Genomic DNA, 22984 nt, shown 5'->3' with positions numbered 1-22984 from the left:
TTATCATGTTGGTCCTTTCCTCGCATCCTGTGAAACACTTCAATCTTTTGTATGTTAGCAAAAAAGCCCACCAAAACAAATGAAAAACTCTCATAACTATTAAAACCAATACTACAGAATCCCCCCCCGACATTGAAGGCTGTCTATCTATTGACCTTAGCATGCACCGGATGACAAATTGCCAGTGAAGAGAGGAACTGAAACTGGCTTGAGCCTCTCACTTCTCTGCCTACATATATAAAGACAGGGGCTTTAGATTTCTCCAGCAGAAAGAAGCCACTGAAGTAGAGTGAAGGCAATTTTTCATTTCCCACGTACTCTACATCACAGAGAGAGGCTGCTGCAGTGTTGTGTACCACATGCTGTTCTGTTGTTTAACTCAGAAAAAGGAACTTTTGACAACTCCCTCCAGAACACTGAATTAAATGTGTTTTAATTCACAATGAATTAATTGCCAATTAAATGCAAAAGGAGCACAGGTTTAAAAAACTTTTTAATTTCTGTTTGATCTGCATTCCAAAACAATTCAAATATGTTCCATTTACTGTAAAAAAGAAAGGCAAGTGTTTCAGAAATTTAATGCCAAGTTTAACCTGTTCCACTATACAGCACAAGCTTGCCAATTTGATGGCATAAAGTTTTTTTTTAAAAAACACCCCCCCAAAATTCTTTATTAACCTTTCATGCCAGAAATGTGCATTTTAGCTACGTTTGATTATGGACGGTACATTAATCCATCCAGCAGAAGTAACATCTGGACAGAGGTCAGGTAAACTCTACGCTTTCTCATAGTGGCGAACAGCAACCACATCACCAAAGGTGAGAGTCTGCAAGTCCAAGGAAAAGACAGACACGTTAGATGCTGGACCGTTTACTGTAATGACTTAACATATTGAGAAGTCCATGCTAGAGCAAGGTTGTTTTACATTATGTAATTTATATCTAGTTGGTCTAGATTATTGATACTTTAAATGAACAAGAGGCAAAACCTTGAAGTTATGGATCCCATAATAAACATAACTTTCTCCTTGCTACTTTCAAACCCAAGAAGCACATAACGCACATGTACAAGGTAACTAAAGTGAGACTAGAAATGACTGTTTAATTTTTCTAATTTTGTGAATGTAATTTCTTAAATATAGCATTGTTTTAATACAGATTTAACACTCATTTTCCCAAAGCTGATCACACTGCAAAATGTGCAATCTAAAATCCAAGTCCTCTATACCCATATTCTATACTATTATGCGTATAAGCATATACTTAAGGAGAACCTTGTATTAAAATAAATGTATTCTGTGCACTTACGTAGTCAGAACTACCAAATATTTTAGTTACTGCAGTTGTGCAGAACACTAACTACACTATGTGAGCTTTGGAGGTGTTTCCTGAAGTGGAACAGGGCATATCACCATGTTCAAATTAGAAAGGAAAAGGTTTTCTGTCTATACGTGTAGCTGTTTCCAAAAACAAAGCATGTATTTTCCCTTGAATCGCTTGTCACATTGTGCTGCACTGACCACATGCTTTAAGGTTTTAATTATTTTGAAGTCTCCATCCATACAGATACTCTCTGAAATATTTAGAAAACAAGCTAACTGGTTTTCTCCAACAGCCAAGTCACATAGATTAGTATAGCTGAAGTAGTTTTATTTTTGAAAGTTACATCTCTGGGCCAAAAATAAGCATGAGAAGTACCACTCTGGACATTAGATACAGTAACTTACACCATTTATTCATCCCATAGTCCTGTTCCTGAAAAGTCAGGAAAAGATTGTGAATTTAAAACAAGACTTTTCTTCACACAATTGCTGTTTATTGTCGTTTTTAACAAGACAGGAGGAATGAACCCTTTATTATTAAATATGAAAATGCTATTACCTCCTGCAATACTGTAATTTTATTTTCCTAGGGAAATACTTGTTCTGTGTAATTAAATATTATTTATGCGTGCATATATAAAACAAGTTTTTAAAGAAATCTAAGGTAGCACTGGCACCAGATCATTGCCTATATAATCAAGAACTTGTATCTTTTCAGCTCACCAGGACTTATTTTTTTTTGCTTGGGCATTTACACAAACTCTAGAAAGAACGTATACACTCTGGAAATCCACTGGCCAGCCTGCCTAAAGCCATTAGCAATTTTTCAGTTGTCAGTAAAACAAGATGCAAACCAAAACAAAATAAATATTTGAAAAATCTCTGCTAGCTTTCCCCACCAATTAGTTTAATGTTTTGTGTATAAGTAACACTATCTGTTCATAAAGCTTCAGATAAATGTAAGTGAGGGGTGTTAGCAGTGTATGTGAATGCTCAGTGAGCTTTATACTTACCATTACCATTTTGCCATCCTTTATTTCTCTCACAAAGTTTGTCTCCTTGCCGTCCCACTTCTGTACGTGCACTAGCTTGTCTCCATCCAGGGTCACAACTGACTGTGAGATACCAAGAAACACAAAGACATTCATTTATTTGGGGTATTTGGGATTCTGCTCACACATTCAGCATGCACTATTCTATTGAATTCTCTTCAATAGATGGATGTGGATCTGGAATGATAAAGTAGTCCCAGCCATTTTAAAGCCAAGCCCATGAATCATCCTCATTTTAAGCATGAGCTCCATACAATACTTTTTTGTGTCAAAGGATGAAAAAAAGTTGTTTCCTTTGAGTTCCAGTCTCACAACAACCACTGTTTCAGATATGCTTTGAGATAAAGTTTATGTTAAGCCCCCACAGATGCAGGGAAGAAGGCATTTCCCCATTTCGACTGGAAAAAGCTATGCCAAATGATATCTGGATTGAGAGAAAAGTGGGCAACTAACACAATTCTTCAACACTGGAAGGTAGAGGGGGGCTAGCGACACAACACGTTGCTTCAGACAAGACATGGCGTAAGCAGGCAAGTAAGATGCAATCTTGTCTTTTTTTCCCGTCCTTCACAGTGCTACAACTGGCAGTAGCAGAAGTTACATTTTTTTCCTTTGACCCTACCAAAGATACAGCCGCCGGGGGCGGGGGTGGGGAGGAAGAAGAGAAAAAAAGGCACTGCAGCCCGAGAGTTCACTTACTTTGCAGTTTCTGTCATCAGGAGTAGTTTCATCAAATTCCTCTCCAAGTTTAAAGCTGATTTCTGTGTTTTTGAAAGTGCTCTGAGTCCTGATAACTACTTTGTCCCCCTCGCTGCTGATAATCACAGTGGGTTTAGTCACATTCCCCACCTGCCGTGTTGCAAACCCCACTCCTACACCATCAGGGGAAAAGAGAAATCCATCAGACATTCGGTTTTTCACATCTCTTTTTGCCACACATGGAGGTACAGAAATCTCTTCCCCTTCTCTACCGCTTTAAGCTATCACAGTGAAATGCTACTTTCTGCTTCGCTTGTGCCCTTATACCTAAAATACTCCTAGGTACTCCCCCAGTAGCACGCAGCGGTAGCTCTGTACCCTCCCCTACCCCCCCGCACCGTTGACAAGGAACCCAATCCAGCAGCACGGCGTGCCCCAGCAGCGCCGCGGAACCGGCGGCAATCGCGTCTGCTGCTGTGCATTTCAGTTCCTTATCGCTCCAGCATAATGATTTATCTTTCATTTGTTTGTTTCCCCTTTATCTGCAGGCAGCATTTGCCCTTCTTTCATACGCTTTCCCTAACCCGGGGGCATCTCCCGCAGCCTCTCCCCAGCAGGACGGCTCTCACGCAAACGCCCCCCGGCCCCCCCGGCTGAACGACCCGCATCAAATTAACTCTATTAGTAGAGGCACAGCCGCCCAAACCTCCCCGCCCCCGCCGATGCCTCACCTGCACCCCTGGCACTGGGGGACTTTTCAATTTTTTTTTTTTTTTTTTTTTTTTTTTTTTTTAGGATGGTGCAATATTCCAGATCTCCTGCTGCCGCCCGGCCGTACCTACCCAGCGCCTTCATGTACTCGTCGAAGTTGTGGCTGTCCACCAGCTTCCAGGTGGCGCAGAAAGCCTCGACCATGGCGGCCGGCTGCGGGTGCCGATCGCGGTGCTGGGGAGTAGCGGGGAGCGCCGCTGCCGCCGCGCCGCCCCGCATTTAAAGCCGGCGCCCGGCGGGGGGCCGGGAGGCGGGGGGCAGCCGCGGCCCGCCCCCGCCGGCCGGGACGGCAGCGGCGGGACGGCACCTCCCCGCCCCGCCGGGGGAGGGCGCTCCTCGCCCCGCCTGTCGCCGCCGCCGCGGCCGCCGCCGGCGGCATAGGGCGGGGGGGGCCGCCGGCCGGGGCCGCCCCCCGGTCCGGGGCGCGCAGCGGGACGCCGAGGGGAAGGGGGAGGGCTGCCTCTGCCTGCGGCTCCGCACCTGAGCCGCCGCGGGGCCGCCCACCGCCCGCCCGCGGCGTTGTCCCTGTTGAAGTAGCGCGGGCAAGAAGAGAAGCGGGCACCGCGCGTGCAGTACTCCGCTGAATAAAAATACAGGGTCGCAACGCTGCTGCAGAACACCACCTCTAAACGCTTTCCCGTGAAGATTTTCAAGCCTGGTTTGGTACCGGCCAAGTACAGATCCCTTTCCCCCACCACCACATGGCATCTATATGGATGCTGTCCAAAATTGGCATTTGCTATTGCTGGCTGGAAACAGCATCTTGCCTCCACAACTGGCAGCATTTGGAAACTAAGAATGAAGAAAGAAGGAAAAGAGCTTAAAACTGTTTCGTCTAATACAATGTTTTTCTGCTAGAGAGGGAATGTTTCCCTTCTTCTAGTTGTTCTTTGAAATTCATTGAATGCGCTAGATAGTCATCTCCTCTCTTGAGTGTCTTTCAGAAAGCAGCCTGTCTCTGTGGGACAAGCCATGGTGTTGGCTTTTCCAGACCTACGGCTTGGATGGATTCCAGAGTCGTGAATCTAGCTCTTCAGCTCGCGTAAAAAAACTGGGGGACTAAGTGAAAGAGACTTCCTGTGATTTAGGAACAAAACTTCAACGATTTTCTACCTGGTGCAGCCATACGAAATACAAATAATTATGAATATTTTCCTAATATTTTAAAATTAGTTTTTGACTGTCATTTGCATTTCTTTCAGGCTCCTGTAGTATACGGCTCCTGTAGTATATGTAGTATACCTTTGGGTGTAGGGCAAGTGATGCTTGTGATGGGATTTTAATTTAATTTGCCACTTTTTCACTTGTCCTCAGAAGGAACTAACCCCTCTGAATTAACCCCAGGAATATAACCCTAATTCCTTTTACCACACAACACAATTTTCATTAGTCTTGCTAACCTAAGGGTATGACCTAGTGCATCTATTTCTCTTTAACCTTCCGTCCACTTACTTTGAAGTACAGAGAGACACGAAGTGCCCTCCTGCAGCTGCTCAGTTTATGTCTGACTTCCTCTTCAGACCTGCACTTCCAAGACTTTTCAGCTAGTGCTCAGAAAGCCAGGGAGGGTAAGAGCATCACTTGAAATAACAGATCCACAGTTGTTGTTCATGAGGCTGAAAGGAATCAAGCCCCTTTTTTTTGTCAAAGTTGATACAGTAACATTATCAAGTATTTAGTAGCCTTCACCACCTGTAGATAAACTCTGCAGTCATGGTCTCACAGAGGTTCACCGCTGGCACCCAGGCAGCTGACATGCAGGTACATGCAAACAGACCTCGCCACTCACCTACTTCATCTGAGATGCATCATATTACATCCTAAATGATTTTACCAATATCCTCATGAAACGTCAGTGTCTCCTCTCCCAGTACTGACAAGACGGAGTTATCTGCTCATGTAGATTCTGTTTGCAGAAGCCCTGGAGCCTCTGCTGATCCTTCTGCTGCAGATGTGTGCACAGAGCCCTGGGAGAGCTCCTTGCCCTCTATGCTCAGTGGGGCTTGTTGTGTAGAACCAGCCCCACGGACTTTGTGTGATAAAAAACTCCTCAAAGTTATTCAGTGCCACTGCCGGTAGCTGGACTCCTCAAGGACACTTCTGCCTTACACCTTCTTCCAGACGGCGCTGCAACCTGGCCCTTGGCAGGTAGCCACTTCAGGATCCTTCATAATTTAAGCAATCATACCTACACGATGGCTCAGTTCTACCAGGATTTCTCAACATACTTAGCTAAGACAAGTACCTAGTCTTAAGAAAAATGTATTCTTTAACACTTTGCACCATGCTTTGGATGTAAAACAGGGTCTGCTAAAATGTTCATATTCCTTCTGCTGCTTAGATAGATTGCCAAAGTCATCACACCAGGTTATATGATGGTGAATCCCACCTGTCTGTGTTAGTGATGATTTGCGAGCAGGATAAATCAACAGTAGGAAATGTTACATTATTGGCACCTCGTGGGGTGACAAGCCACGGCCAAAAATTTTTTCCATGCCATCTTATGCCCTACATTTGCTTGTGGATCCTTATGTAAGAGTTGTGTTAATGTCAACAGCTAGTACAGGACTTCATCCTAATCTATATAAATGGTTTGCTACAGCTGGAACGGAGATAGCAGTGTGAAATACACTGACCTGGTGTGCATTTTAGGTTGCTGCACAAGAGATCAGCTTCGAGTTTCTTTTACGCTGTCAGCAGAGTTTGAAGGTTTTAACAGACTGTGTACTCCCCTGTAAAAAGCCTGCGTGACGAAAGATGTCTCTGGAGATTCCTCTCTGAACACGCAGAGACTCATTCTTGTTTACACTGAACTCTTTACACCACCTGAGCAGTGTAAGTAGGCACATTTGCATTCCCTGTGCAAGGCCTGCTTGAAAGATGAAAATGCTGTGGCAAGACATCCCTGTGTAATAAGTAATCCTTGCTTCCAAAGGCCATCCAGGGTGAATTGGGACTGCTCTAACCTTCAGCCTTTGGATACGGGACACAGAAACTGTTTTTGGCTACCTTTTCCCCCTGTTATATCCCTGGTTCATATGCCCTCGGGCATTCAGAGAATGGGGCGCTCAGCCTCATTCAGCCTTCATTCAGTCCTTGAAAAAAAAATTCACTTGTTCAGGAAAAAAAAAAAAAAGGGCACCACACAATGGCCACCAGGCTCCTGTGGTAGAAAAGCCTGACCAAGAGGTTCCTCATAATCAATGTCAGGAACTGCTGAGCATCTAATCACTGCAGCCAGTCACTAAGGGCTTAGTACTCTGGTTATGGAAATGTAGTGAAATTGGCGCAGCTAATGTTTGAGGTAGGTTAATCTATCCTTCTGCTGTGTCCCTCTGTGGATCTAACACAGGAGGGGCACTCTTGCTACACCAATTCAGTTAAACCTATCCTTTTGCCATCCTTGCAGTACAATAGCCAGGAATAAGGTATTACTCTGTAGAGTTTGATCAGTAGTTAAGGGGATACTATGTTATAAGACCTTCAGATAATTTAGTGATGACTGCGTTAGTCAAACATTTCTGTGTTCGGGGCAACGAAGACCCTGGAACTGCAGAGCATCTTGTATCCATGTGTGCAACAAAGGGTAGCAGTGACAGCAGGGCAGTGACACTCTCCTGGCACGAAAGCAGATGTAGGCACTCAAGGACCTTTTAGATATTGAATCCCATTGAAAGCCAACATGATTCAGGGTCCTAACTCACTTAGGCATTTTGGTAATCTCTTAGCATTCTGAAATATATAGGGGGCTACTTTTGAATTAAGGAAATTGAAAATAATGTGTAGCTGAAAGTAGAAGAGATTTCCTCCATTTATGGACAGCAGACTAGGGTATTCTCAGCACATTTTAATCTTGTTTGAAGCCCTGCTGTGAATCTCTGTGCAGTTTTGATCTCAGTGTAATACAGAAATGACCAGATTTGAGTAGCTATTGTGACAGATGGGATGATGTTGCTTCAGGGCTGAGTGTGATTTGATTTTTGGTGCTGCAGAAAAACCTAATGTCAAACAGGGCAGTAGAATGTCCTTAACTAAAATTATCTCGTGTCCTCTAGCTGTCTAAGAGATTTGCTGATCCCCCTAATAAAAATAAACTATCTCAGTGCTGTCAGTGAGTCACAGAAAATCACTAGGCTTACTCTATTGATGGGCAGCTCTTTAGAAATCCCAGTTTAAACAAAAGAGATAAATGCCTTATGGAGAAGACGCCCAATTATGCAGCTGCACAAGCAAGTGGTCACAGAATGGCCTCAGGTACAAAGTAGCTGTATGAATCCAGTCTTGTGCTGCGTAAATGCCATGGGAAGGGCTCTGCTGGAACCGCGGACCAGATGATAGGCAAGGTGCAAGGTAAAGCAGGCAGGAGCAGGGAAGATATACATTTATACCATATCCCTTCTAAGAGCACGGCATACCTTAGGCAAAGCTTAGGAGCATGTTCGGCAAGCTTCCTGCCACTGTAAAAGCTCAACCAAAATAATGCCGGGACAGGCTAACATTAGAGCACAAGTCATGTTAAGGTCTAATTCTGGTGTCTCTTGCTAATTGGTGAAAACGAAGTAGTCTGTGATCATGTATTTCATTCTTGTAGATTCTCTCTTAGGTTACAAATTGGTGTGACATGAGATTAGGAGAGTCCTGGAAAGTAAATACCCACTAATACCTCATTATGAACTATTAGACATTTATTCGGATTGTTTTAAGCTGAGAGGACAGCTGGTCTACAATGGTTTAAAGAAGGAAGCAAATACTACTAAATATCTCCAGGGTCTTCTCTGCTTCTTAAAGGCATTTGTCTAATATTACTATATCTACCATTTAGAATACTCAAGTCAGAGGCTCTCCTCAAAGAATTAGCCTGCACTAAAGCCAGTGACCTTCCTGGCTCCCCGTTCTATTTATTGAAGAAGCAGTTATTTTAACTTTGTACCATTAGGCCTTTGGTTATTTTAGTATTTGTCTTCGATTTCTTTTGTGTTTAAGAGTAGAAAAACTATTTAAAATCCTCTAAAATGTAACAGAAATGTCTGATACTAGGTGTCACTTACAATAGCTGTCTAGTTATTGTAAAATCAATACAAGAAATCAGCTTTCCAGACTTACTATTTCAGCATGGGGAAATGTAAGGTCATACACTGAGGAAGAAAGAAATACAGTTTTATAAATAAGCAACTGACTATTTCAGCGGCAATAATGACTCAGAAAAATTTAGAAGGCATATGAATAAGCTGAACATACGAAGTTAAAATAGTGCTTATGTGCATAAATGGAAAAATAGCACATAGGTTTAAGGAGATTAGATTACTTGCATTTGACTTGTTGCAACTGATTCTGGAAGACTTGTGCAGATTTGGTGTTCAGAGCAGCCCAGTGAGAATATCAGTGGAGCAGAAACACACTCTGTATTACGGTCCAAGGGTTCTGTATTATAACAAAGGTAGGGAATGATTTTCATCATCATCAATACAAATTTTACAGTATTAAAGGAACAGGTGATCTCTAAATGTTGTATTCTCTTTCTGTAGCCCTAGTATACACCATGGAGGCTCTCTAACACTTAATAAGTGCAACTATTTGAAATTCAGTATAATCGATCTCAAACTACATCCTTGCAGCATAACAAAAGACAACTTTGCAGTCTGCAGGGCTGGATTTAAGAAACTTTTGGAATAGCTTAATGTACCTTCATTCTGTTTGTTTGTACTGAAGCACTCCATTTGCTGCAACATCCTGAAATCACTCTCAATACCAGCTGAGATTTAGACAAAAAGTAAAATCAGTTTTATTTCACTGAATTACAAATTTAAGAAAATAACTACTGAATTTGGAAAACAGGTGCAAAGTAATAACTCAGCTTATTAACTACCTGCATTCGGATACTCCCAGGGTCCTCCTCTGTTCCACTCAGCTATGGACTGACAGGACAGAGTCACAGCCTGCTGGAGCCAGAAGTGATCCCTCAGATGCAGCTGGAGCCACACTCCTCTGGGTTTGTCTTCTCTAAATTGGAATCTCTCACCTGGAGCAAGTCGTTTCCTCCAAAGTTCTAAAGTAGCAGTGGGTTACAGGGACCGTTAATGCACCCCCGAGAAATGTCTGAATTCCACAGTCTTGATAAATAATTTAATTAGATTATCAATTTATGGGCCTGTTGTTGATGAAAAAATGCCTGACACAGATCAGGCAGAAGCGCTTTCGAAATAAAACCTCATGCTGGGTGACCTAGATAGAATTACACACCTAACTTGATTCATTCAAGAGTGCAACTATATCCCAGCTTTACATACTGGTTTGTGACCCAGCGTTGAGTCATTTCTGAGTTTTCATGAATCTAAATATGTAAAATTCCTGGAACACAAAATTCTAGAGCAACTTAAAGCCTCGCAGCTTTAAAAGGGACTAGTACCAAGACAAACTTGGGGAAAACTTTAGTCATCCAGCTGTTTGGAGACAATCCCAGAGAAACAGAAATAAGAGTGGTCTCTTCAGTCTGGTATACAAAACTCCAGTCACTGGAAGTTAAGCCTAGAGAAATTTGTATTAAAAATGAAGTGCATATTAGCTGTGAGGAGACTTAACCCCTTGACCAGCTTTCAAAAACTGCCTTACTAGACTTTTCATCCCTGCAAGTTGTAAACTATGCTAACAACCACAGCTATTAGACATGATGCAGGAAGTAATTCAGAGAAGTTCCATATCCTGGATTATGCAAGAAATCACATGAAATGGTCACAATGGGCAAGTCTAAACCAGGAAACTTAAAAACACATCCCACTTGCTGAGTGTGGGTTTGTACTTTGCCAAATCCAGAGTCTACTATGGGAAAAGACGCAGATATGCCCAGAAAGGAAAATAGGCGTGTAGTCCCTGCCTGGATAGTCGTGGGACCCACTTTCTGGACTGTAGTGCAGCAAGTGCCAATGGGGAAGTATAGATACATCCACTATTCCTTTAATTCTATACATCCATGTGTACATGTTTCAAAAGATTTCCCCCTCAGTGTGGCAGTGGTAAACATAACCCAGACCCTCTATGTATCACAAAATCCTTAACTAATCTTGTAATAGTTAAACAAGGCTTCTAATAGCATCTTCCTCCAGACCTTTGAAACTTTCTTGAGCAGCTGATCAGTGCTGCAGTCAGAGCTCAGAACATCCAGAGTCCAGAGCCAGTGGAAGTTGCAGGAGCAGGCTGACTCGCTCGCAACCACAACTGGCTCAGCTGTTGTACTAAAAGAAGGGCTACGGAAAGGAAACATGGCGCAACTTTCACACCTTTAACTCCATCTCATTGTCCTTTGTCTCCCCCACCCTTAAATATACTCCTTCTTACATGCCAGCATTTCATTTTATCCTTTCTAAATTTACCCAGAAGTCTCCACTCATAACAGCCCATGTTAAAAAAAAAAAAAAGATGCAAAGTCAAGAGTTCAAAGGCTGTCTGAAAGAACATGCCTGAAAGAAACTTATTTCAGCACTTTCTTATATTGCAACATCATGTCTATTTGCATAATCACATGCTATTTTTTTTCTAGAGAAGCTTTCCCTCTCTCAATGCTCAAGACAAAGACTATTCAGGGACTGGCTCAAGGCTCTTTAATGAGTCTGTCTGATATATAAGATCTCTACCCAGTACTTGGTGGGAGGAATAGCAGTGAGTTGTCCTTCTACCATCTCATTTTATCGAATATGGAGGCAAAGAGAGATTAGTTTCTTATATTGGGTGTTTAAAGCACTAACAGTTGATGTTGGGCACAAGGAGATATAAGTGAGCAAAGCAAGGGGTGAGCACTGAAGAAAGGAAGTGAGTAGGTGGGTGTGAGCTTTGAATGGAGTTAGATGAGAAATTCAGAGGGATGGAAGGAATGGGATGGGATTGTTGAGCAATTAAAGTAGAAGATGTGTACAAAATTGGTGAGAGGAACAAGCAGGTTCAAAACCTGTAGCTCTCCTGCGAATGCATGTATGGCAGTTTTTCCCTTAAAGGGCACTTTTTTTTATGTGGTGCACAGGATACCATTGCTCAGCCCCTGCTGTCTGCTGGAAGCTGGAGGTGGCCTAGGTGGCTGCTGGGGAACGCCCGGCTCCCTGGCGCACTGGGCAGCTGTGTGCGGGTGGCTGCTGGGCCATGGAAGCGCTGCTGGGGAACGGGGAGCGTGCAGGAGCAACAGCTATGCTGGAGAGCAAGAAGTAACGTTATTGTGAATAAACCGCTTATTTAGCTGGGGAGATGGATACCGGCGCGGTCTGTGTGGAAGGTGCCTCTGAGGGGAGTTCGCCTGCTCTCCGCCGGCTGCTGCAGCTCAGCAGGAGCTGCCCGAGGGGGTGTGGTGGGGGAAAAGGGCGGCACATTTCAACCCCGTTTCCCCCATGCTTTTGAAGACGCCGGGACTTCTGGCGTCTACGAGCCCTTTGGAGGATGAGTCGCCGGGGCAGGTCAAGGGGCAGCGTCGGGGCGGGAGAGGTTGGACGCAGCCGCTGAAGCCCGGGCCTGCCCAGGGCGGGGGCGCCCTCTGCCGGCACCACCCGGCGCCCCCGGGGAACCCCGTCCTTCGTCCCACCGGCGCCCCCGGGGAGCCCCGACCTTCGTCCCACGGGCGGCCGGGGCGTTGCCACCGCTCCCTCTCTCTTTCACGTTACGGTTCATACCGAAGGAGGCCCAAACTCTGTCATTTCCGAGGCGCTGCGAGCTGGGGGCGGAGAGGGGCGAGGCTGTGAGGAAGGCGAAGGCTCGGCCGTGTGCCTGCCGCGGGCTCGGGCGCCATCTTGTGCCCGCCGTGCGGAAAGTGCCCGGCTGCCGCCTGCCTCCGGCACGGCCCGCGGACGGCCTGCCTGCCTGTCCGCCTGACGGCGGCGGAGCCCTCGGGCAAAAGATGCTCCCGTCCCCTTAGGAAACTAGGTGCATTATTAGAAAACTGCTTCTGGAATACTGCTGGGGGTTAACAGCAGATTACATGCTCCTTCTTTGTGTTTACCCTGGTCATGTATCATTTACAAACGTGCCCAAGGGATCTGAAAAAAAAAGTATATAGGAAGGTTAAACCAGTCTCTTACAGATTAGCTTTTCTGTACATTGTATGATAAGCACTGGATTTACAGCATCAGTCACTGCACAGCAGAGTTGCAGGAATAAAGGACTGGTGAGGATTGTCTAAATCCTCGCGTCAGGGCCCTTTACATGGCAGGCAGTTGCTGAATATATGTTTAATCCAGAAAAGCCCACAGCACCCAGGCTTTGTATCAACAGCCAAAAAAACAATTTTCCATTAAACGTAAGTCTTGCATTAAAATCCGGAGATCTGGCATTAGGACGTGGCACAGGACAGGGCGGAGCGACGGCCTTCAGGCCTGCTGTCGCTCCCGGCCATCTTGGGATATGAACTGGTCCCCACTGGGCTGAACAGGGAATTAAACCAAAATAATAAAATAAAATAACAGCTCTCAGCATTTAGTGCTGATTACTGTCTGAAGTAGAACAGCTTCAGGTGGGGAAGACGAAACTGAGCTCTCCCTAAAAAAGGTTAAAACCAGTCATCTATGGCGGTATTGGCACCTTAGCCCAAATCGCAGAGCGGGCATCTAAAGCTGGGTAGGCTGCAAGCCAGACTTGGACACCTGTTCTACAACAGAGTTTACAGGTTGAAAATGCTTTTGGGCTAGTTTACCCCTCGGTGCCCAAACCCGGCATCTTTCCTTTGCCCAGGCAGTGCGAGTGAGTTTCCACCAAGAGGTCTGGGCCTCCGAACCGGAGGCGACGCGCTCCTGCTGACTGGGCGAGGAAGTAAGCCGCAAGGGGCAGCGGGAAGGAGCGCCGCACATCTCCGAATGGCAGCCCTGTGGAGTGGGGAAGCTTCAGCTGGCATTATTTTCCCAAGCTTACGTAAGCCATTGGAGCAGTGTTCTCAGCAACGCGAGACGTGTCCTGCTTGTGATTACCCAACTTTCTGAATACCCAGAGACACCAAGGTACTGGACCCTTAGCAAAACCCTTGAAGGGAACGTCTCAGATTAGCTGGAGACAGTCTGCCTCTCACCAGGCCAGCTCATGCCCCCTTTGCACTTGCGCTGTCAAGCAGCTGCCTCCCAGCTGGTTTTGAGGTCTCTTAAACTGTCTCCCTCCACTTATTAGCACAAACTACCTGGCAGGCTGAGGAACCCACTAGATGGCAGGACAGTTTAAGCCCTTGCTATTTCTACCCAAACCACCTCAGAGCAAGTGCCCTGGGATCCCAGTGGGCTCAGCCCCACTGGCCTGTGCTGTATGGACCCTGGGGAACCCACATGCACCACGATGGGTCTGGGGCTTATGCTCACTGAGCACAGCAAATACAGCCTGTGCCAAACCGGTGGAGAACTCCATGCAGAAATCTCTGCTCAGTTCCTTTTCATGGGCTTTATCACACATAGAGCACCAGCAGACAGAAGAGAGGAATATGAACTAGTCCTAAGTAATTTGTTAAATCTTGAAGTATTCCTCTTTGTATGTGTGATACATAAAGGGTATTTGGAATACTGATGGTAAAGTGTAGTTTAAACCTCTTCTAGCCACTGCTCTGTTGTCATTTTTAACTAATGCAAGTGCAGTTATATTATTTTGTATGATCACCATTGTATGAAAGCTGCACAACAGAGAAGTGGCCACTGTGGGTCAGATCGTAGGTCCATATAACTAAATATGATGTCTTGGACAGTGCAAATGTATATGACAAATTTCCACTGACTAGCCTCCTTGCCTCCAAGCATTTCTGTTCATGCACTTTCTGAGTTGGAAGAAATTTTCTGTATGATTAGTAACTCATGACTTAAAACTAAAGTTAGATATAATTCACACTGTAGTTAGTATAAAACCAATCTTTCTCTTCAGTGACAACTAGATCTGGCCTGTACATTGCTCTACTATCAATGATTTGGAAATTTCTTTTAAAATATACCACCTTGTGAACTGCTTTGCCACTCATTTCATCCATCCAACCTCAGCCTATGCAGTATTATACCAGAATGATGGTATATGGCACAGGTGGAGATCGCTGTGTCAGGAATCATAGCAAATAAGCTTCATTTTAAAAAATGCTTAATTACTTCTCTTAATCTCTCTAAATGAGAACATTCTAATAATCAGTCCCCTACCTCAAAATCTATTTAGTCCTTTATTGCCTTTCAGATAACAAATTGAACTTTCCTGTTTTATAGCAACAAAAGATGTGCCTCAGCATGTTCATCCACCTCTTACATGAAGCTTCTGATGAAGGGCTGACCCAAAGAAAATTACCTTCTTAATGACATCTGGAAAAGATTGAGGCCAATTTTCTGTATATTCAAAGTACCTAAATTATTTTAAATATGCACAATGAAGTTACAAGGGTATTTCCTGGTTTGTGTTTTTTTTTAATATGCGGAGTGGCTAAGAGTTAATAATGGCTTCATTAAGTTCTAAAATTTGGAGACAACAAAGTTACCTGTTTTGCCTGGTACTAAAATGAATTTCTTTGCTCTATAAAAGCCTAGGATAGTGCTGTAAGCTGATAAAAAAGATGCTATGACCTGTGCCACACTTGCTGGAATGGAAATTGGGATTAATGCATTATAATACCAGATTAGCCTTAATAGAAGTTTGCCGCCGTAATTTATCAAGGTAATTAAGGATGTACCTAATTTTAGGCATTAAGTAGTTCTGTTGACTTCTGTGAGCCTGCATTTTAAGTTAAGCATGTTTTAAAATACTCTGCTGATTCAGGGCCGTAACTTTGTTACCCTGTGGATTAAGAGAATGCACTGTCATCAATAACCCATTAGCTGAGCTAAGGGGAGGGTGGTATAGGCTGGATAATGGTTGAAACTGGATAAACTGGCTCAGTGAGAAACGTATTCAGAAGCACTTAATTTGCTCTTTACAGGCTCAGCCGAAGTTTAGTACGACTATTACGTATCTTCAAAATACTAACAAGAAAATGAACCAGCGCTTTCCCAATGTTAGCTGTGCTTAAGATAGTAACCCTGCCTAAACCCCAGACTATTGGACAGCGTGGCATAGAGACCCCAGACAGCTCTAAAGGGGCTAGCCCCTGTCTGGCTGAGTCAAGTGTAATATACAACTAATAAATTCTTCTGGACCAAAGTTTCTATGGCACAGTGTCTCACACACCAATCAGTGTTTGTGGTTCTGTTTATACTGGTCAGAAACATGCAGCTGGCTCAGAACTGGAAAGGTTTATTTGACAAAATCCAGGGCATAACTAGATATTCCTCTTCTGTATCTGAACTAACTACAAAAGAGTTCTCTAATGCAGCCTAGACTAATAATTGTTTAGACGCAAACTGTACATGCATGTGGCAAGGAAGTATTTCTGCATCTGTAATTTGGTTAATCTGCAACTAGATAATACACAGGCAAATAAGGACTGTATAATATGTGACCCACATATTATAGATCAAAAAAGTTCATCCTGCTTTTAATTGAGTTGCATTTAAATGTTCCTGTTAGTCTTTACTTCTTATGCAGTTTTTCTAATTTTCTGTTAAAATTCTATGCCGCATTTTCTCAATGACAGGTGCATAGAGCTCAAGCACAAAGTAAGCACTAATTTTCCAGAGTGTTGAGCACTGTGACTAGTTCTAAGCTGTATGTCTGTGAGTGGTTAACTCCATATAGCTGTGGAATGGTTTTTATAGAGAGTTTAGCACATGAATAATTTGCTAAATTCAGCTGGTTCGTAATTGGTATTTTAATAGTAAAAAACTTCAAAGCATCTTAGGCTAACAAAATACTTACTTTAAGTATCTATTCCTGTAACCCAAATTTAAGTGTCTGTATTCTGTAAGAGAAGATTCTAAATATATCCAGTGCTGCAACTGTGCAAGAGGAGGAGAATTCAATATAGGCCATGACCTATTTTGAAGAGCACTTTAGCATACGCTCCATTTAAAGCATATAAGGAATTCTGTTTCAGTAATACTCAGCTACTTGATTTCCATGGGATCATTTTAACTTCTTAACATTGAACAATTTTATGTACTGTGATGCTATAAAGGAGGCTGGTCTATGAGAATGGGACTGCAACCCAGAACAAGAGTGTGTACCACAAATACAGTTAGCTCCGAGTCCCTCTCCACTGTGATTGTCAACTTCTAATCCTCCAGTGTCAGCTAGTTCAGTCTCTCAGACCTTCTTAAGCCACCTGTTTTGCTCCAGTGGAGTAAGTTATTTCACCTTTCAAAACCTGAAAGTAATTCTGGGATGTTGCACTTGTTAAATGAATACAGGTAAGTGGAGGAAACTAAGTGTCCGTTCAGTTGGATGAAACCGAATCCTTTACTGAATGGTCCCCAAAAGACAGCGTGTGAGTAAATGCACAGTAGGAATGGTAGGTGTGCAGAGAGGCCTTTTACAAGCTCTCTGCCAGCTATAAAATACACAAATATTTTATAGATGGAATACCGGTCAAAAGTGGAATGTACCCATCAGAGATGCTTCCTCCGCCTGGCTACAGCCCAGCAGAGAGATTGTGTGGGCAAATAAAAGCATTCGATTGTCAGTGTTGGTTAGGTTTCAAGAAGTACGTAAATGGCTGCTGCCCTAGGCTGCAGTAAAGGTGACATGTTTGTACCTGGATCTTAGGTCTCCTCCAATAAGGGAAAGAATGCTAAGTATTTTCAGGAGCATGACCTCCATAACAAAACAACTCCTTTCAGCAAAGAAAAAACTTTGCTTAAAAATCTTTGTAAGAATCACAATGATTGAAACATCTTCATTGTCAGCAAACAATAAAGCAAAACCCAGATGAAATAAAGGAAGTATGTATTATGGGGTTTTAAGTCTTGTCATACAGGAGAATCATCAAGGAATCAACAGAAGACAGAAAAGATGATAGCTATTTAATTTCCACAGTGAGATTAAACAATTTTAATCACTTACAAACATGGCTACTTTATTTTAGATACACATGAACAGCTACAATATTCAGCCTGAAAACAGAAATGACAGAAGTGGCAAGACTGATAAGACTGAGAGAACTGAGATGATCTGCCATAATAGAGTTTAAAGAGAGTTTGAAAACAAACACTGGTGTTTAAGTAGTTTACAAAACCTTTTGGAGACAGGAGGAGTAGAGAAAAAAAATTGTTTCTTTTTTTATTTCTCACACCCATCTACATATGTCTAATGAGAACAAAAATCTCAGGAGATAAATTACAGGTAATGTCTGTAATCTAATATATACTTAATACCATCTTAAGGTGGGGAGAGTGAACGCACCTCTGTGTCAGAGAGAAAGAAGCTATTTTGGGAAACTAAGAAGGATTTTTATTTTGAAGCAATTATTAGTTGGTGGTACATCTGCTAGGTCTATTAATTGAAACTGTCAAAGAAGATTAGTTAGGACGAATACTATAACCATGAGAAAACCCAAAGCAAGAGATACATTCTTTATTCTCTTCCCATTTGGATGTGTAGAACATTGGTTTTGAAGGACAACAGTAGAAAAAACAGTAGTTCCACGTTAATGTCATCTAGGTACAAGTGTGTTGCAAAATCTTGTCTGTGCTGCTAAAGTTGCTACCACACTTCAGATGGGGTGACACAGGGAAACTGGAAAGTCTGTTGATGGGTTTCATTAATCCAGCAGTCTTTAGGTGTTAGGAATCATTGATTTTTCCTTCTGCCTCTTGACTTTCCAGCAAGGCTTTGGATGATGGCACTTCTCCACCCTCTGCTCCTTCATCTAAAAAAGACAGAATTAAACATTTTTACCACACACATTCTCACAGCTTTTTTAATGTGGCCAAATATTTGGGTTCACTGATCACCTCTGTTTGAATTGGCTCTTTATTACCACACTTATGGGTGCTTTAGAAAGAGAGATTAACTTGAAAGATAAAGAACTTGCAGAGATATCTTCCAAAAGCAATTGCCTATTGGTGTTGATTTACCTGCTCCTTGCACATGCCGATCAATGTGCATTTGGTTGTAAGAAACAGACTAGAGATAACTTTTTATTATTGTTATTCTTTTTTTCTGGGTCATTTCCAAAGGCTAGTTAGAATATTGCATTCCTCTGAGCATTGCTTGGTTTCAGGTAGATAACATTACAGTTTATGAACATGCCAGTTATCTGGCTGACCTTCTTTGCCAAGAAATACCTAGGAGAATACACCCTGCCTTCACAATATGAGGGGATTTTTGTTACTCTGATTTGCAAGTTCACTCTTCCATAGGCTAGAGTTGAATGCTTACATGACTAATATAAGTAAAAGCTCCCCAGCATGTGTGGTCATTAGATGAAGAGTTCCATGCTGTCACTTTTGATGCTCAAATTCTCTCACTGAGAAACAGGAACTCCTCTTGCCTCGATTTCCTTGCAAAGCATAATCATTTTCACACTACCTTCAAGTCCCACATGGCATTACTAGTGCTAACAGAACAGTTTGTATAGCCAAATCTAAGACAGCCCATAGCTTTTGGGGGCTCAGCATATCTGGCTGTACTTTCTTCCACTTTAATAGCCGTAATCTAAGGGGTACATTTCCAGCTATTTGCCCTGGACTTGCCGTAAAATATCACAAACAGACAAAAGAGTTACATATCTTGGTCTCTACATATGTCCTGGTTTTGGCTGGGATAGAGTTAATTTTCTTCCTAGTAGCTGGTATAGTGCTGTGTTTTGGATTTAGTACAAGAATAATGTTGATAACACACTGATGTTTTAGTTGTTGCTAAGTAATGTTTATATAGTCAAGGACTTTTCAGCTTCCCATGCTCTGCCAGGTGCACAAGAAGCTGGGAGGGAGCACAGCCAGGACAGCTAACCCAACTGGCCAATGGGGTATTCCATACCATATGATGTTATTATTATCCCTTCCTTTTCTATTAAATTGTGTTTACCTCAGTCCATGAATTTTACTTTTTTTTCCGGTTCTCTCCCCCATCCCATGCAGGAGGGGGAGTGAGCAAGTGGATGTGTGGTGTTTGGTTGCCTGCCAAGTTAAACCACAACAACATATCACAGTAAATATATACTGCTATACACAATTCAAGAGCTAAAGCTCTTGGCAGAAACCACTTGATGTTGTAAGTCTGTTCAGAGATTTACACTGGTAAATTAAGAACTGAGTTATTTGACACCCTTCAGCATTACGTACCACAGCACTGTTGAGGAAAGGAAGACAGAGCAATCTCCTCTATTGGCTGTTTCTGTGTGGGGTTGGCTGTCTAATATTACTGGGGTCTTGCAGACAGGGTAGAGGAAGACAGTTTGTTAGAGGAAATCTAATCTCATAGTTGGTAGCACTTAGGTGTGCAACAGTGCTAAGCTGCTGAGTTATACACAGTCACCTAGAAAAAATTCAACAAACAATAAAGGTTATTGGCAGAATGGTGCCCTAACACAGACTACCAAATGTGGGAGACCAGTATAGCCTCTTTGCTCTCAAACTTCTAGCAGACTCCTCTTCAACCTTTGGATCACCAGTGACACCAATCAACTGTTTAACATGGTTCCAGTATGGCCTCCTATCAGCCCACCTGTGGAAAGTTTCAGCCCTCCAAAACTTACGGACCATCAGAGGATGATCAGACAGGATACAGATGGTCTTCATTTCAGAGTTAGGCTCTGAGATAAACGGCTGGTGCAAAAATCTCTCCTGTCCATCTCATGAGAACATTAATTCAGTGCGGCTTGCAGAATACATGGAAATTTATATCACACAGCTATGATCCTTGTATATTCATAAAGAATAAAGCAAAGTCTCTTTTCTCTTCTAAGCCAGACAAAAGGTATTAGCACATCCTGTTCCTGAGCTTTCACTATGACAGCAGCTGACAGCATTTTAGAAAGAGAGGAAATGTATGATCCAATGAGCATTAGCTAAATTTGAAGCAAGATGGAGAGAGTCCTCCTCACCATTTCCCATAATCTTCACTGAATCTTTCAGAGTAGAAAAAATATAGGACATACTTTATATAGCCACATGTTCCATCTTCTCCACTTTTCTCATTTATCCAACTTCCTTGTTCTGAGCTGGAAATGGCTTTCATTTTTTTAACAACTTATTGTTAAAGCCAGAAACAGGCAAAAAGAGATGCCTGTTAGAGCCCCAAATGTTTCACAAACAAACAGTTTCCCTGTCACAGCATTTGAACTTCCAAACTTTCTTTCCATTTTGATGAATTCTCCTCGTTTTGCTTGCTGTCTCATCAGAAGTTTAACTTAGAACATAATGAGGCTGTAATTCCCATCTGATACTTGTGGAATTCCCAACCCAAAAAGCATCCAAGCAGTCAGAGTGGACCTAACTGTATCCTGTATTCATTTCCTGTTATCACTACTGCAAACTGCTGATAACAGAAACTGCTCCTTCCAGGCACGCTCTGGCGCAGCTGTATGTCAATGCCAAAAGCAAAGGATAATTCCATGCTCTTAATTGTTCTTCAAATCCTGGCAGCGCTGGTCCTTGTATTTGTAAGAAAGCATCAGCACATTTTGCTAAAACTAATGTAGCTGTCTTTTATTTCTTCTTCTTAATGCATTGGATGGGTACCAGGAGAGGAGGATTATTCTGTCTGGAGGGCTAAGTGCTTATTTTATGCTGTGCTGTAACATTTCTTTTAACAAGACTTTCACTCTTTCATGTTTATTTTTATCCAGGGGAAAAAAAGGGATCGAAGAGAGAAATTTTGCATGCTTTAAAAAGTATACTCTTTCTAACTACTAAACTTTCCGGAGGCCAAAATGAAACAAACACGAGGAACTTATCTACAGCTGTGGTATACTTTTGTGCTTTGTTTAACATGGTTAACATGGTGAATCTCTGTCAAGGTTCACTGCTCTAAACAATACTGAGGTTAGTTACACATAATGTAGCAATGAATATTTCAGTGGGTTGGACTGATCACTTCACTTCCACAGCTCCTGACACAAATAACAATATAAATTCACATCTACCTCCCCTTTGATAAGGGAAACAATTCTCTCCTGCTGGAACCTGACCCCTGGTCACGGTGCATGAACTGTGCCAGGCGGAAGAGCTATTTGGAATAAAAAAAAAAACCCATAATATTTGAAAACTAAAGCATTAAATGTTAAGTGACTGTCTGTACTTTGCAATGGATTTCCAGTGCTCCAGTCACACACACCAGAAGGAGAAAATCTGTAGGGACATACTTTTCATACTCCTAGGGAAAAATCTCTCCCCGAAACAAAGGAGTTTTAACTGGACTCACAGGGCTCCCAGCTTTACTTTGAATGAACTCTGACACAGTGCCCGCCGTCCTTCCAGCCTGCTCTTCCAGATTCTCCCAGTTCCCCTCACTACTGCCCTGCAGCCTGAGGGTATCTGACCTGGTTGTCTTTCCCTTTTGTTTTTATGTCCACCCTCTCTCCTTCATAAATCTTTGCGCTTTCCTTTTGCAAACGTAATGCCTCCTTCCAGCACTCATTCAGATTCTTATTTTCCTCTTTCCCAGGTTCAAGCCAGGATGTGGTCATTCGGTCCCTTCTCACTCCTCCTGGAAATGTTTTTTCTACCTGCCCAGCAGTCCTTCGATGGGCCCGTGTTGGGTTTAGATTACAGAACCCCAAATACATAAATATAAATTAAATCACCAAAGCAAGAAAAACTTGTAATCAACGGAATTCCGCCCCCCCCATAGCCTTTATGGTGCTTTAGGAGGCTGTAAACTCAGCAGCCTGTAATTGCTTCGGGCAACGTACAAGCAGGACATGTATCCTCGAGCCTGGGAGTCCCTCCTATAATCTCCTTCAGTTCAGATTCATGGACCCTCCAACTCCTCAGCACAGGCCTGCCTCCCGCTGTGCTGCACCCACACCATCGCTGCTCCTGGATATGGGACCACCAGTTGTTAAAGCAGCAACAGTGATGGGCATGGGAAGAAAAAGTTACTTCCAAATCAGAACCTAAAAAAGTAGGGGCAACCCATGCTCAGGGCAAACCTGTAATTCTCACTTCATAGGCATTAGAAACCAGATTTTTCTGAATCTGAAAATCCCCCTGAAATCCCCCTGAAAGTAAAAAGAACTCAAATGTAAAGCCGGTGTTGATTAGACGTGTGCTAAATCAACAGAGCACCTTATCAATTTAAAGGACATGGCAAAATAAGACATTGGTCTCAGGTAGCAAAGTTGAAAGC

At 42.9% G+C, this 22984-nt stretch overlaps 2 protein-coding genes across 9 annotated transcripts in view; both read right to left on the bottom strand.

Moving 5' to 3' along the window:
- Positions 1 to 407: 407 nt before the first annotated feature.
- Positions 408 to 4109, bottom strand: FABP7 (fatty acid binding protein 7). Its single transcript, XM_075145760.1, has 4 exons — positions 3916 to 4109; positions 3074 to 3246; positions 2336 to 2437; positions 408 to 827 (listed from the first exon to the last, which is right to left on the bottom strand). The coding sequence occupies exons 1-4, from the start codon at positions 4061 to 4063 to the stop codon at positions 777 to 779; spliced, it is 474 nt and encodes a 157-aa protein (XP_075001861.1). The 5' UTR covers positions 4064 to 4109; the 3' UTR covers positions 408 to 776.
- A 13589-nt stretch (positions 4110 to 17698) lies between these two features.
- PKIB (cAMP-dependent protein kinase inhibitor beta) overlaps positions 17699 to 22984 on the bottom strand; it is a 54549-nt gene continuing 49263 nt past the window's right edge. For all 8 annotated transcript variants that reach the window (XM_075145754.1, XM_075145753.1, XM_075145756.1 and 5 more), the window contains one exon: positions 17699 to 18560. In XM_075145754.1, coding sequence (XP_075001855.1) covers positions 18475 to 18560 — 86 coding nt within the window. In that variant the 3' untranslated portion in view covers positions 17699 to 18474. The remainder of the gene's footprint in view (positions 18561 to 22984) is intronic.

The sequence above is a fragment of the Calonectris borealis genome, chromosome 3 (genome assembly GCF_964195595.1).
Source record: "Calonectris borealis chromosome 3, bCalBor7.hap1.2, whole genome shotgun sequence".
NCBI classification, from domain to species: Eukaryota; Metazoa; Chordata; class Aves; order Procellariiformes; family Procellariidae; genus Calonectris; species Calonectris borealis.
This window is presented reverse-complemented; position numbering and strand designations above follow the sequence as displayed.

Excerpts from the sequence above, each read along its gene's own strand:
- FABP7 (XM_075145760.1), bottom strand. The coding sequence starts at position 4,063 with ATGCGGGGCGGCGCGGCGGCAGCGGCGCTCCCCGCTACTCCCCAGCAC. Across the intron at positions 3,247-3,915 it reads CGAGTACATGAAGGCGCTGG|GAGTGGGGTTTGCAACACGG; the intron begins GTAGGTACGGCC and ends CTGATGGTGTAG. Across the intron at positions 2,438-3,073 it reads CTGATGACAGAAACTGCAAA|TCAGTTGTGACCCTGGATGG; the intron begins GTAAGTGAACTC and ends GGTATCTCACAG.